This window comes from Solanum verrucosum, unplaced genomic scaffold (genome assembly GCF_900185275.1).
Source record: "Solanum verrucosum unplaced genomic scaffold, falcon-dt-bn FXZP01000296.1, whole genome shotgun sequence".
NCBI classification, from domain to species: Eukaryota; Viridiplantae; Streptophyta; class Magnoliopsida; order Solanales; family Solanaceae; genus Solanum; species Solanum verrucosum.
This window is the reverse complement of record NW_026020470.1, coordinates 1,334,680-1,347,927: the sequence shown is the minus strand read 5'-3', so window position 1 is coordinate 1,347,927 and position 13,248 is coordinate 1,334,680. Positions and strand designations below refer to the sequence as shown.

General features: G+C 35.3%; 1 protein-coding gene across 1 annotated transcript in view; it reads right to left on the bottom strand.

Moving 5' to 3' along the window:
- LOC125809027 (E3 ubiquitin-protein ligase UPL6) overlaps positions 1-11,143 on the bottom strand; it is a 44,069-nt gene extending 32,926 nt beyond the window's left edge. The window contains exons 1-5 of the mRNA XM_049488700.1: positions 10,790-11,143; positions 4,741-4,838; positions 4,418-4,545; positions 3,493-3,604; positions 1,359-1,539 (exon numbers count right to left, since the gene is read on the bottom strand). Of these exons, the coding sequence (XP_049344657.1) occupies positions 1,359-1,539; positions 3,493-3,604; positions 4,418-4,545; positions 4,741-4,838; positions 10,790-10,948 (678 nt within the window). The 5' untranslated portion in view covers positions 10,949-11,143. The remainder of the gene's footprint in view (positions 1-1,358; positions 1,540-3,492; positions 3,605-4,417; positions 4,546-4,740; positions 4,839-10,789) is intronic.
- Positions 11,144-13,248: the final 2,105 nt, after the last annotated feature.

Genomic DNA, 13,248 nt, shown 5'->3' with positions numbered 1-13,248 from the left:
CCATTTTAGGGGAAAAGTGACATTTTACACACACTAATTAACATGTGTTCTTAACCCACCTATCTTCTCTTTTTTCTCTACAAAACCATTTCATTTAGAGAATAATGGTAGAAGACCCATTTCCCTCCGCCTGAATTTTGATTACAGAAATTAAATGTTGGGTTTGTTACATGTCTTTTATACTCATCAATATTGACAATAAATCTTAAGAATGCAAACAACTCACAAATATTTAAAGGAGATCATGGTTTAATTTATGGGGAGACTATCAAAATTAAGAAGAGAAAGAGAATGATAGAAAGCAAAAGAATAAAACAAAACAGATGCCTCAAGCTTCGCAGATGAAGAGAATAAAATGTAAGAGAAAGGGGGAAAACAGGAATTGGCTTTAGTTTTTGGTAGCAAGACAAAGATATCCCTCTCAGTTTGTGCATTGATAATATTTTTTTATTTTTTTTTTGATGACAAGGAAAACCCGCAGCCGCTACCCTTTGGGTGCGCACAGAGTAAAACCTCCGCTCCTATGCAATTGCTCGCAAACCACATAGGAGAGGTATGTGCATTGATAATATTTTGCTAGGAACTTTTAAGGAAATTAAAAAATTGGCACCATGCTAATCTACTACCTTCAATGTAGTAGGTTAGCAAAGCCCTATATATAATATACATCATTACATATTCAGTAATGTATCCCCTGTTGTAAATATTTACGACATCTCTTGGTGAGATTAATCAATACTTTTAACAATCAAAATAAAATCCTAAAAAGAGAGAGAAAATAATCCCAAAACAGGAAGGAAAGTAATTTCTCTTTCTTACAACACAACTATAAGGACTCTAAACGTTTCCTATATATATATACGCACACACACACACACAAATATATTTAAATAATGAAAGGAATCTTATCATATTAATAATTTACTAGTTACCTTTTCTCAAAAAAAAAAAATTAATAATTTACTAATTCTTAAGAAGTGTATCGGAAACATAGGATTGAATAGAGTTGTATGAAAGCCCTGCAATTCAACATTAGTCCAGATTATTAGAAATCTCCATGAATAATTACAAGCTTGTCACACATTCCATCACCTTTTGCTACCTACTTTCTAGCTCCCAATAGTAGAGCACTTTAAGCAATAAAGCTAGCTAGAAAAATGTGAAATTAATCCATAACTACAAACTACTTGGACTCCCTGAAAAATATACTTAAAAACTCATCATTAAGGATTACATATGCTGAGGCAAGTAGTAAAATAATTTAACTATATAGCTCTTGTACTTGTAATAGCAGTCAGAAAATATACATTATAGAGGAAAGGAAGTATCAGCTGAATTCATGTTGATGTATATTATACCTTGCCAATCAGAACAATTTCCCGAAATAAGGAATATATATTTCTTTGAAGAAGATAGGTGACAGTGCTGCAAGCCCAAGGAAGCCCTAAATCAATCAACAATGTTACTGCATCCAACAAGAGGATTGCTGATGTACAGGACTTCTTAGATTCCATAAATAGTTGATCTCTCAACTTATTCCTGCACGAGCATGGCTCATATAAGTAAAATAAAGACATGAAAGCACTTGTTTAGCATTCCAATTGGATTTAAGACCTAAAAAACTGGTGTCCTACAGATGTCAAATAAAATAGCTTATTTCAGAAAATGACACTACAGTTGAGTAAAAACATAGATCAATAACTAGTATAGTAGCACTATCAAAATAAATGCCTACCACATGCAATTTCATCAAAGCTAATTAAATTTCAAGGTTTAGAAGGGTAAGACTTCTGCTCCCACCGCCCCCCCTAAACTCACTCTCCTTTCTGTAAAGAATTCTAAGCAACCAGTTATAAAGCTTGTCATTGAAGTGTTGAAATAATGGAACGATAAAAGACATCGTAAAATAGCATAGTATGTAGCTATAGAAAACAAGTGGTGTTTCAGAGCTTTCCTCCTATAATAGCTATTAACTATGTTAGGGAAGAAGAGAAAGTTGCAAGATAATAAATGTACAAAAGGGACCATAGTTCTTAAATGAAAAAGAGGACTGGGATATCGTGTTGGGGGAGTTGGAGCATTTTGAGGGTCGTCGAGATTTTGGGTATCGTAGGTGCATAAAGGTTGCGGAGGTTAAGGGGCTATTTGTTAGATGAGAAGGGGAAGAGCGACCGGGCAAGACGAAATCACGGTGGATTTTTGGAAGAACACAGGCCAGGTCAATATAGTGTTATCACAAGCAAAAAGCGCAAAAAAGCTCTAAGGTCTGTTGGGGCTATGAGTGCAAACCGAAAATAAAGCATGGGCTTAAATGAAAAAAGGCACAGAAGGAGAAAAATACGAATATATATATATATATATATATATATATATATAGAGAGAGAGAGAGAGGGGCCAAGACTAATAATTATAAATATGAATAACAAATATATGAAAAAAGAATTATGATAAAATGAAATATCAATTGTTTAGTGTCGCCTCTTCAGAAAGGCTCATTGGCAAGAGAAAGTATGCCATGAAAAATTGATGACGACTATGAAGCTCACATTAAGCAAGGCAAAACGGTCAACACGTTTTGATCCTCATTTCAGAGCTTAAGCGTGCCTTTGACAATACCGAATTGGAGTGGCTGACTGGGTTGATTAGTGTCATATTTAGGACAGCTAAAATGTCAAAGGAATGGAGGTTGAGTGCAATGGTTCTGTTGTACAAGAATAAGGGTGATATTCATAATTGCAACTCTATACGGGTACCAAGTTGCTATATTGTGAGGTAAGGTCCGTGTACACTCTTCCCTTCTCCAGACCCCACTTTGTGAGATTTCACTGGTATAATGTTGTTGTTTTGTAGTGAAGTGAAGCTCCAAGTGGTCATTCAACAGAACACCCATAGCACAAAAAGAATAGAATGAAATGCCAAACACTGAAGACTGAACGATAGCAATATAAAGATCTGGAGTTCAGGTCCAATACGTTCCAAAAAAAATTAAAAGGAAAGAATTTATTAAAAGACTAAAAACATGAAAGAATAGATTTATCTCCTTTTCGAAACTATTAACGACTGTATATATATATATATATATATATTTATAAAGTTGCACCATAATAGTGCAAAAAGACTTTACAAAATCCCAACCAAGCTTAGGCTACTGCTTCACAAGGATCCTATCATATCAACTAGTGATTGCATAGCTTTCTTAACACCAAATATTAAACAAAAATATACAGCTCATCTTCATTTTCTACACAAAATGGTATTTGTCTTCAAAAGCTCTATAGTTAATCTCCTTCCAAAAGAATAAATTTATCCCCTTTTTCTTGAACATAATATGTTCTCTACACAAATAGCTTGGTTTTAAACTTTAAAGATAATAAGGTCAAATAAATCTCTTTCTCTGTGTTCGACAGAGAAAAAAGTAACACTAACCAAATGAAGTTCAGGTGCTTCATATGGGAAAGTAAATCAAGAAGAAATGAAGGTATTGAGTTAAACCTGTTTCCATAAACAGCCCGAATACAAGCATGAGTGAATTTCTTCACTCTGTATCTCACCAAGGCAGCTTTGGAAGCATATTCCGTACCAGCAAAGAGGCTAACAACATCCCCTGTAAAATTCCTGCACACTGTTAATGCTAATGAAAAGCTTCTAGCATGCAAACCCAAGAGGCTAATAACAGAGAAACAAGGTAATAACATGTAATGATGACCAAAAAAAATTCAATTAGAGAACAAAGAACTAGTTTTTGTAACGCAGTTAAACTTGAACACGAAGATGCTATGCACAAAACATGCACTTAAAGAAACAAGGTCAGTTGTGTAATTTAGATTTTAGAAGTATCTCATAAGTGATAATCAGCATAAAATAATCAGTTTAGACAGGGCACCACACTCTATAAAAGCTGGGTAAAGAAAAATTAACTTAAACCATTAAACATACACTTGATTTTTGTCATACAACAATACATCAATTATTTAGGAAGGGAACACCGAAAGATATCAAGAATACACAGATATACCTAATAATACAATACAGTGTCATTTTAGTGGACTTCCATTGAAAAGTAACTTAAGTTTCACAGATTACTAAAACCATGGCACCAACACAAGGAGACATGATTCAACACTCCATCAAAGACCAAAACATTTTCAAGCAAGCATTTGTTTGACGTGATGCAACATGCTGCTTGACTTCTAAGGCTTTAAGATAGTCATCAATTCATGAGTTCCATAGATAGTTTAACCCATATAACGTAGATAATATTTTCTGCTTAGAATAAAGCTACCATTAATCATCTCTATTGGTAGATGAAACCAAAATCAAACAGAAATACACAGCTCCACCAACTCCAAATAGATGAAGGCACTCCATATGAGTCACATAAATTGTCCACATAAAGTTAGACAGAGATGAAACAAACCGTTATCTCGAACAAACTCTAGAAGCGATCGGCATGTCTCCACAAGGACAGAAACATCAGTAGTGTATGTTGGATTGAAAAAGAAAAGTAGGTGACGCAGAAAATCTGAATCTGGACTGAAGCACTGCCTGAATACACATGGGAAAAAGAGAAAATATAAGCTAATCATCACAGATTCTAGAAAAAAGCTCATACAACTTCATGGGCTAAGAGCAAAGAAAAGGAAACACCATCAGAGCACCCAATTACATGACCCAACAGGGGGGAGGGAATTGCATCTAAAGCAACATATTAAAGAGAACATAGAAGCCATATAAGCAAACCTGTCAACAGTGTGGCAGCGTTCCCCATGAGTTTTCAAGAAATTCTCGCGAACTTTAGAACGTTCAGTTTCAACCTCCTTTCTACCTCTGAAGCATTTCTGTATTCAGTACTTATTCAAGTTAAGAAAAAAGTAACAAGTCCTAGCTGATTCTAGCATGAGAGGATCCACACATAACCCAAAAAATATATACTCAAATAAAGCCAAAATAGAAGAGACGTGCATAGGAAGATAAGGAAAGTGCAAGACACAACGTGAACTTGCGAAATGTCATGTCAGATGGTCCTTGAAAAATATTTTCTCGTTTCTATTGGCAAGAGCAACTAAGATCCAAATGTGGTCACTGAAAAGTTGGAAAAGATTCAGAGGAATTTTCTTTGGGATGCGGTGGATGGGGCAAGAAAATTTCACTTGGAGCAGTGGGAGACTGTCACATCTCCTTAAAAATATGGAGGCCTTGAAATTAAACATTTAAAAGTCTTTAATAAAGCTTGATTGGGCAAATGGTTATGGAAGTGTGGGGTGTAGATACAAGCTTTATGGGGGGGATAGTTGATAGGTACGGGATCACGAAAGGAGGTTGAAAAACTAGATATAACATTTTGTCTTTTGGGTGTGGTTTGCGGAGGATTATCATGAAGGGACGGGCATATTTTGAGGAAAATATGTCATTCAAGGATAGAGATGGAGGAGAGGTTTTTTTTTTTGTGTGTGTGTGGGGGGGGGGGGGAAGGGGGGGGGGGGTGGACATGGACAAAATATCTATATCTTGTCAAAGAGATGCTAATTCAACAAATTAGGGGGCACAAGGTGGAGAGACTTTTTGGGCGTTGAGATTTGGAAGAGATTTTCAGGATTGAGAAGTGAGTAAGCTTCAAAGATTGTTAGCCTTATTTATAGGCAAGTCAATCTGATAAATCATCCCGATGTTTAGTGGTGGGGATTGGAAAACAATAGAGTGTTTTCCGTGAAGTCTTTTTATAAGAAACTATTAGTTAGGGAGGATATTAAATTCCCATGTAAAGCAATATGAGTTCCAATGGTGCCTTGGAAAAAGGTGTGTTTTTTCACTTGGCTTAGCCACTAGGGGGGTGGATCTTGATAACGGAAAATCTTAGAAAGCAAAAAGTTGTTTGTGTCAGTTGGTGTTACATGTGTAAGGAGGCAGGTGAGGACGTGAATCATCTTTTACTTCATTGCGGGCTAACCATGAGACTATGGTGGGATATGCTAGGTGGTTTGGCACTCTTTGGGCAATGCCAAAAATGGTGAAATATTTGATGTTCAACTAAGAAGAGTGGGAGAAGGAAATGAAGGCCTAGGAACGTGGTTTCACTTGCGTTAGTGTGGGTGGCGTGGAGAGAGAAATAAGAGAGCTTTTGCAGGTGTAGTCGAGTTTCTCTCTGTTGAGGAGTAGTCTTCGTTCCCTTATTTTCTTTGTAATAAGAAAATTCCCTGTTATATAGAGGATTGGATGGAATTTGTAGAGATCATAATTTGTATATTCTTTACTTTTTGGTATATCACTTGTATACAACCAATTTGGCCATGCTTATGAATGAAAATACTTTTACTTGATCAAAAAAGGAACCCAAAATTTAAGAACAGACATGCCCTCATGCATTTGATAATTTGTCTAGTGTAAGAAAAAGTTCTTGTGTAGATATATACTTTCCTACAAAGGATTTGTGTACATCTGAGAATAGTCTTCTGTTTTACGGGTTGTTTGACAGAGTGTATAAGAATTATGCAAAATAGGGTGAATTAGTAATACTTGCATTAATTATACATGGATTATTTTATGCACTGTTTAGTTTGGTGCATTTAAAACAGTATGCATTGCCTAAAAATATTTACGGGTCATTTGATAGAGCGTATAGAAATAATATTAAATAGAGTGTATTAACAATGCATGCATTAGTAATGCTTATATTATTTATGTTTGCATTAGTTATACATAAATTATTTCTTATGCATTGTTTGGTTTGGCGTATTAAAAATAGAATGTATTGTATAAAAATATTTATTTACAAAAATATCCTCCACAATTATAGTAAAAAAGATGTAAAAGGGGTTTTGAGGGGTAATTGGGTTTTTGACAATGTTAATGCATGCATTAAATCCCTTTGCATTACTAATACCTAGAAATACATGGTATTAGTAATACCCCAATACACAATAAAGTGTATAACTAATTATACATAGCATGAAAAAGTGCACCAAACAAGATATTACTAATACATAGAGCTAATGCATGCATTATTTTGCTAATGCACTCTACCAAACGACCCCTTAGTGTTTTTTTTTGTGCACCATGAATTCCTATTAGTACAACAGGATAGCCATCTTTTGTTTAGAATCATATCTTTATGTTGATTCTCTACTTTTTAGTATAACTCTTGTACAACACGAGGGCTTTCTCAGTATCAACAAAATTATATTTGATAGAGAAAAGGGGGATAAATTCTATAATTTGTGATTGTATATAATGATTTCAAATACAACGACACGAACTGGGGGAAAGGAGACTGAACTGAGAAGAGTCTTCAACCTGAATTGTGAGTCTGAAATTCTCTCCTTTCTAAAGCTATGGAGGTAAAGAAAAGGAAGGATCCAGGGAAGGATGAGGATGCAGTTTACATAAAACCTCCCCAACATACCAATGGAAATCAAAATCTGGAACATGAGAGGTTAAAATGACCATGGAAAATGTGGTAGTGAAGGATATGCTGAAACCTAGAGCAAACTTTATGTGTCTACAGGGGACCAAAATGTCAGAAATGCTAAATACAATAGTTCTTCATTATTGGAGGCCAATTATATTAAACAAAAGGATGTTAGAAGTTATGGAAATGCTTCACAGATACTCGGATATGTACGTTTCAGCATGACACCAAGAGTTATATCCAGGTGTTGAGGTGCATCATTAATGACCTCCAACATAGGCAATAACATGGAGTTCAACTCAATTAGATATGTAGATAAAAGAACAAAAAGGGAAATGGAGAAACTCCAAGTGACCTTTTCTTAATAATGGTAGCATATTATGCATAAACACAGAGGTAGTGTTGGCCACGGTAGAACAGAAAGTAAAAGGCCTGTGTACATTTCACAAGGCTTCCAAGATTCTAGTATGGAGTCGGCCTCCTCTATACAAAATTCTTTCACAGATCTTCTCAGCTACTGTAAGAGGACTTATTTGAAAATTGACAACCACCAGTTTCCCATCTGCCCCGAGTCATTAGGAGCCACACCTTCTACCATCCAACTACCTCCTCTTCTTCCAAAAGAAGGTCCTTAGTGGCTTCTCTAATTTCAAAGTAACTGAAGATGGAATCTAGAACAAAAACATACAATATTTTTGGCAATGTTGGATAGGATATACTTGGTAAGAATTAACTTTGCCTCCTTACGAGAAGTATGTCCCTCACATTTGTTGGCATAGGGAACAGGACATCATGTAGGTAAACAATGCATCTAAGACATTGTTGATGAGTGCAACTCTACCACCCGGGGATAGATACTGCCTTTTCCACTTGACTAGATTCTTCTCACATTTCGTTGAGAACCCTGAGGTCTTAGGTTCAAAACTCAGCGAAGACAACAAAACACTAGGTGATTCTTCCCATCTATCCTAGCTTTGGTGGACAAAGTTACTTGGCAAGTGTTGCTGGCAGGAGGTGGCACGTATCCCGTGGAATTAGTCGAAGTGCGCAAAAGGTCGGACACCACGGTCATAACAAAAGACTCTTCTAACATTTCTCTGATACATTTTCCAGATGCCCTTTGATATGATCTTGTCTCCTATAGGCATACCAAGATACATTGTAGACAACTCTCCTATTATTTTCAAAATGGATGTTGGCCAAACTGGCAATCCTAGGTACCTCATTAATTGGGTAGATAAAGCTTTTGAACTAGTTGAAGTGTAAACCTGAGATTGCTTCAAATAAAATGAGAATGACTCTAGATCAAAGGCGATTAGTTCCTTGTTGGTTAATTGTAATTAGGAGTCAATTTGAAGCTTGACCTCAACCAGAGCTGAGGAGATGAGGGAGAAATTGATGGTGATGGGGGTTTGGGGTAGTACTGTGGATGCAAATTGTATGTGGTATAGGACAACTAAGTGCATTAAAGAAGTAGCTAGAGAGGATTAGGGTCCTGAGGGGTAACGTTGGTAGACATTGAGGGGATTAGTGGTAGAATGGAGCAGTTCAAGGGAAAGTGAAGACCAGAAAGGTTGCGTCTAAGGAGTTGGTGGAGGGTAAAAATGAGAATGAAAAGAGGGCAAATAGAGAGAGGTATAAGGTGGCAAAGAAGGAAGAGAAGTTAGTTGTTACAACGACGTATGAACGCCTATATGAAAAACAATATGACAAAAGCGAGGATGAAGTTGTATAGGCTTGCCAAGGCGAGAGAGGAGGGTCAAGACGTAGACCAGGTGAAGTGTGAAGTGCATCAGAGACAAGGAAGACAAAGTATTGGTGGTAGAGGCACATGCTAGACAAATTAAAGAGGTTATCGTAAAATGAGAATGGGGAGGGCGATCAAGCTAGAAGGGATGCTCACAAAATTTTGGAAGAGTGCATGTATAGAGAGGCTAACTGAGTTGTTTAACATTACTTTAAAGACATCTAAAATGCCCAGAGCATGGAGGTGGAGTACAATGATCCCAATGTTCAAAACAAGAGTGATATTCAGAATTGTAACAACTATAGGGCATCAAGTGGTTGAGTCACAATATGAAAGTTTGGGAAAGGAAAGGGGAGAAGAGGGTAAGAAAGAGCGTATCTATTACTGAGAACCAATTTGGATTCATGTCGGGGCATTCAACTACATATGTCATCTATCTAATGAGATTGATGGAGTAGTATAGGGAGGAAGAGAGACTTGAATATGGTGTCCATTGATATCAAACAAGCATATGACAAAGTCTCTAGTGTGTAACTATGATTATGTTTAGAGGCTAGAGGGGCACTTGTAGCTTAAATTAGGACAATTAAGGACAAGTATGATTGAGACAAGACTCGAGTGAGGACAGTGGGAGGAGACTCAGAACACTTCCTAGACGTGATGGAGTTGCATCAGCGATCAACTCTTTCCCTGTCTCTTTTTGCCTTAGTGATGGATGAACTAACGTTGCATATCCAAGGAGAGGTATCGTAGTGGATGGTATTTGCAAATGGCATGATACTGATTGACAAGACTTGCAACGAAGTTAACGATAGACTGGAGGTTTGGAGACAGACCTTGGAACTCAAAGGGTTCAAGTTGAGCAGTACCAAGACTGAGTACTTATTGTGCAACTTCAATTACGTAACTCACGAGCTAGATGTGGAAGTGAGGATTGATACACAAGTCATTTCAAGAATAGACTTTAGGGATTGCACTGGTTTTGTTGTTGTTGTAGGAGTCAATTTGAAGAATATACTTATTTTCAAGTTTTTTTATCATTCTTGAACTTGTTTATCTGTTCTTTAAATTCAAGAATCACTCTTTAAAATTTGTTCTATCTTTATTTTCAGTTTATTTTGGAATAAAAAATAGCCTGTCTCACAAATGTAGGGGTAAGGTCTACATATATCTAACACTCACCAGACCCCACTTGTAGTATTACACCGGATATGTTGTTGTTGTTGTATATTTCTTTTTAGCTTCCACCTGTTTCTTGATTTTTTTGAATTTTCTTTCTCAAGTTCTTAGATCCCTAACCTGATTTTTATCAAATAATACATAATTCAATTCCACAAAGCCATCTCACTAATACTCAAACTCCAGCCTAAGTAAGACTAAACTAATTGGTTATCAATATTATTGACATCTGTCCCGAATTAGTTGAGTTGGGCATGAAATATCAATCAATCAACTGTGTTTCAATCCTGAACTAGTTGATAAACGTTAAGTATTGGGTAAAACAGTCATTTTAGCTGCCAACACCCAAATTAAAATTTTTCTCTAACCCAATAAGGGTAAAACCATTGTGACAAAATTGAGCAAGAAAACATGAATTATAGCAAAGCAACAAAAGAAATGAAAGCAAAAAAAGAAACCTGAATTTTGAGGGCAGCAGAGTTCTGCTGACGCAACCAGAGGCGACGATTCCGCTCTAAACGAGTCTGCTCTAGAAGCTTCTGTCGGTCACGTTCCTTGGAGCTGCGGCCACCCAAATCGACTCGCTTCCTCGTCGAAGGATCACCGGAGAAAAACATACTTGAAAAATCACAATAATTCTTCCCTGTCGCCGATGATTGATAAATCTAGATTTTGTTGAATTGATCGGAAAATAGTAGTAGCAACAAAAGGAGGACTCGGGAAGAAAAAGGGTGTATAATTTACTGTTAGGTTCTTTTCTTTAAACTTGTTATTAATAAGAGAATTTCCTAATTATAATAAGCCAAAACGGACTTAGAATAACCTTTGGCATTTCAAGTGGTCTTTTTGTTATTCTACCTGTAAAAAATAATAATTGGGTTTATTGCTTTATTCGTCTGCATTATTTATACTTCTGGTAATAGTACTACTCTAATTATGTAAATATTATTAGATGTTGTATTTGAGTTAATTAAATAATAAAAAAGGAAAAGTTAAATAAAAAAATCATGAAAAAAAAGAATCTTTTAACCTTTAAAGATCCGTCAATGAAAAGATTGGCCACATATTTCTTACAAAATTTTTTTAAAAAAAAAACAGTGTGTAAAGTCTAAACTTAGAATGCAAAAAAGGAATATAGTGTGGCATTGTCATTTGTTGAGCTGAACGTAAAAAACGATAATTAATTTTATAATACATTTTGTCTTCAATATTTCATCTTCATTGCGTTAAATTTGTATGCAAATCTTAATCAACTTCACGTTTAATACTATATTATTTATCAATTTTCTTTATTTTTTATTCCTTTCATCGTTAATGCTCTTTTTACGAAAATAATATATCATACTTAAGGAGTTTTTTCAGCTAGGCAAATAGTTTTACTTATATTATAAAATTATGAAAAGAATTGAACTGTGATGATTTGCTAATAGTTAATTCAATTATTTAATTTGTTTCTTGATATTAAATAAAATATTTTTGGTTTTATTTATTCAAGTTCTTTCTATTAGCTCATCTCATCTGAATGTTTTAAAATATAAATGTAATGAAAAATAGCCAAATGTCCCCCGATCCCAATCTATTAATCGATTCTCAACTACACACCACTATTTTACGAGGTCATATTACCATGTTGAATCTTTTATTTTTGATATTTTGTAACCCTTAAACGTTGAGCTTTTGTCATTAACCAAATATATACATGTGTTTGTATACATGTGGTGGGCCCACTTCCTTCATTTTTTCCTCTTTATTTCTAATCTAGTGGACCTCGCTTTCTTTACTTATCTCTTTTAATTAAGTTAAGCTTGTTGAACTGTGTAATCATTCGATTTTCCAGGATTGGCAACTATGTTGCTATTGCATTGATTTCATAAGCATCTAGCATATTTGCGACATTTTCACCATAGCTCTCAATCTATCATCTTTTTAAGTCTGAGCTATCTTGTGAGATTTTATTTAGAAGCATATATAGCTCATCATACATCTTTTCCAAACCTTGAATACCTGTTGCAGAATCTAACAATATCTTTGTATGTGGTTTTAGAGTTTCGATAAATGTATGAATTAATACCTTAATCATTTAAAATGATGATGCAGATAATCTCTGAAGACATATTTGAACCTTTTCAGTAAAGATTCTCGCTCTCTTTTTATGCATGAATTGAAGAAATTGCACGTTTCTAAGATGAATTCCCATGAATACATATGAAATTCATGTTTTTTAAAAAAAAAAATTGATCATATGATGAAGCTTTTGAATCATGAAAGATGAGTTACTGAAGATATGTTCTTTATGAAATTGATGAAAATGATTTAAGTTGCTTTGAGAGTAAAGCATCCATGTTGTTGTTGTTGTTGTTGTGAAAGGATTTCTCACATGCACATGAAAGCATGATTGTGAAAGGGTTTTCTCACATAAAGAATTCTTAAAGTTGAAAGGTTTTGTCAACTAAACTTTGAATCAAGATTTAGGAGATATTCTAATGAAACCTAGCTTGGATTGGCTACTTAATGTGTCTTCCATGGATGATAAGGCAAGTGGCAATTACACATGCCTCTTAATGATAAGACAAGTTAAGATAATGACTATTTTGTGGGATTTACGCTTAGTACCGAGAGGATAATAAGATGGAAGCTCTCTCGTATCTTGAGGTCGGGTTTCTAGTAGCAATCTCCTTATCACGTACCTATGTGCCCCCATAGGATGATTTGCTTAGATAGAAAGTTCATGGTCTTACCTTGGCAAGTACGACACTCCTTTTCGGTGTGGGGTAGACACCGGATTCCATGTTAATAACTCACATTGTCTCTATGTCGGCTAAAGGTAAATCTCCCATAATAATGAACTAAAGTTACTTTAGAAGTATCTCATGAATGTTTTAAAGAAGTTAGGTTGGATTGACCATGTTTTTATGAT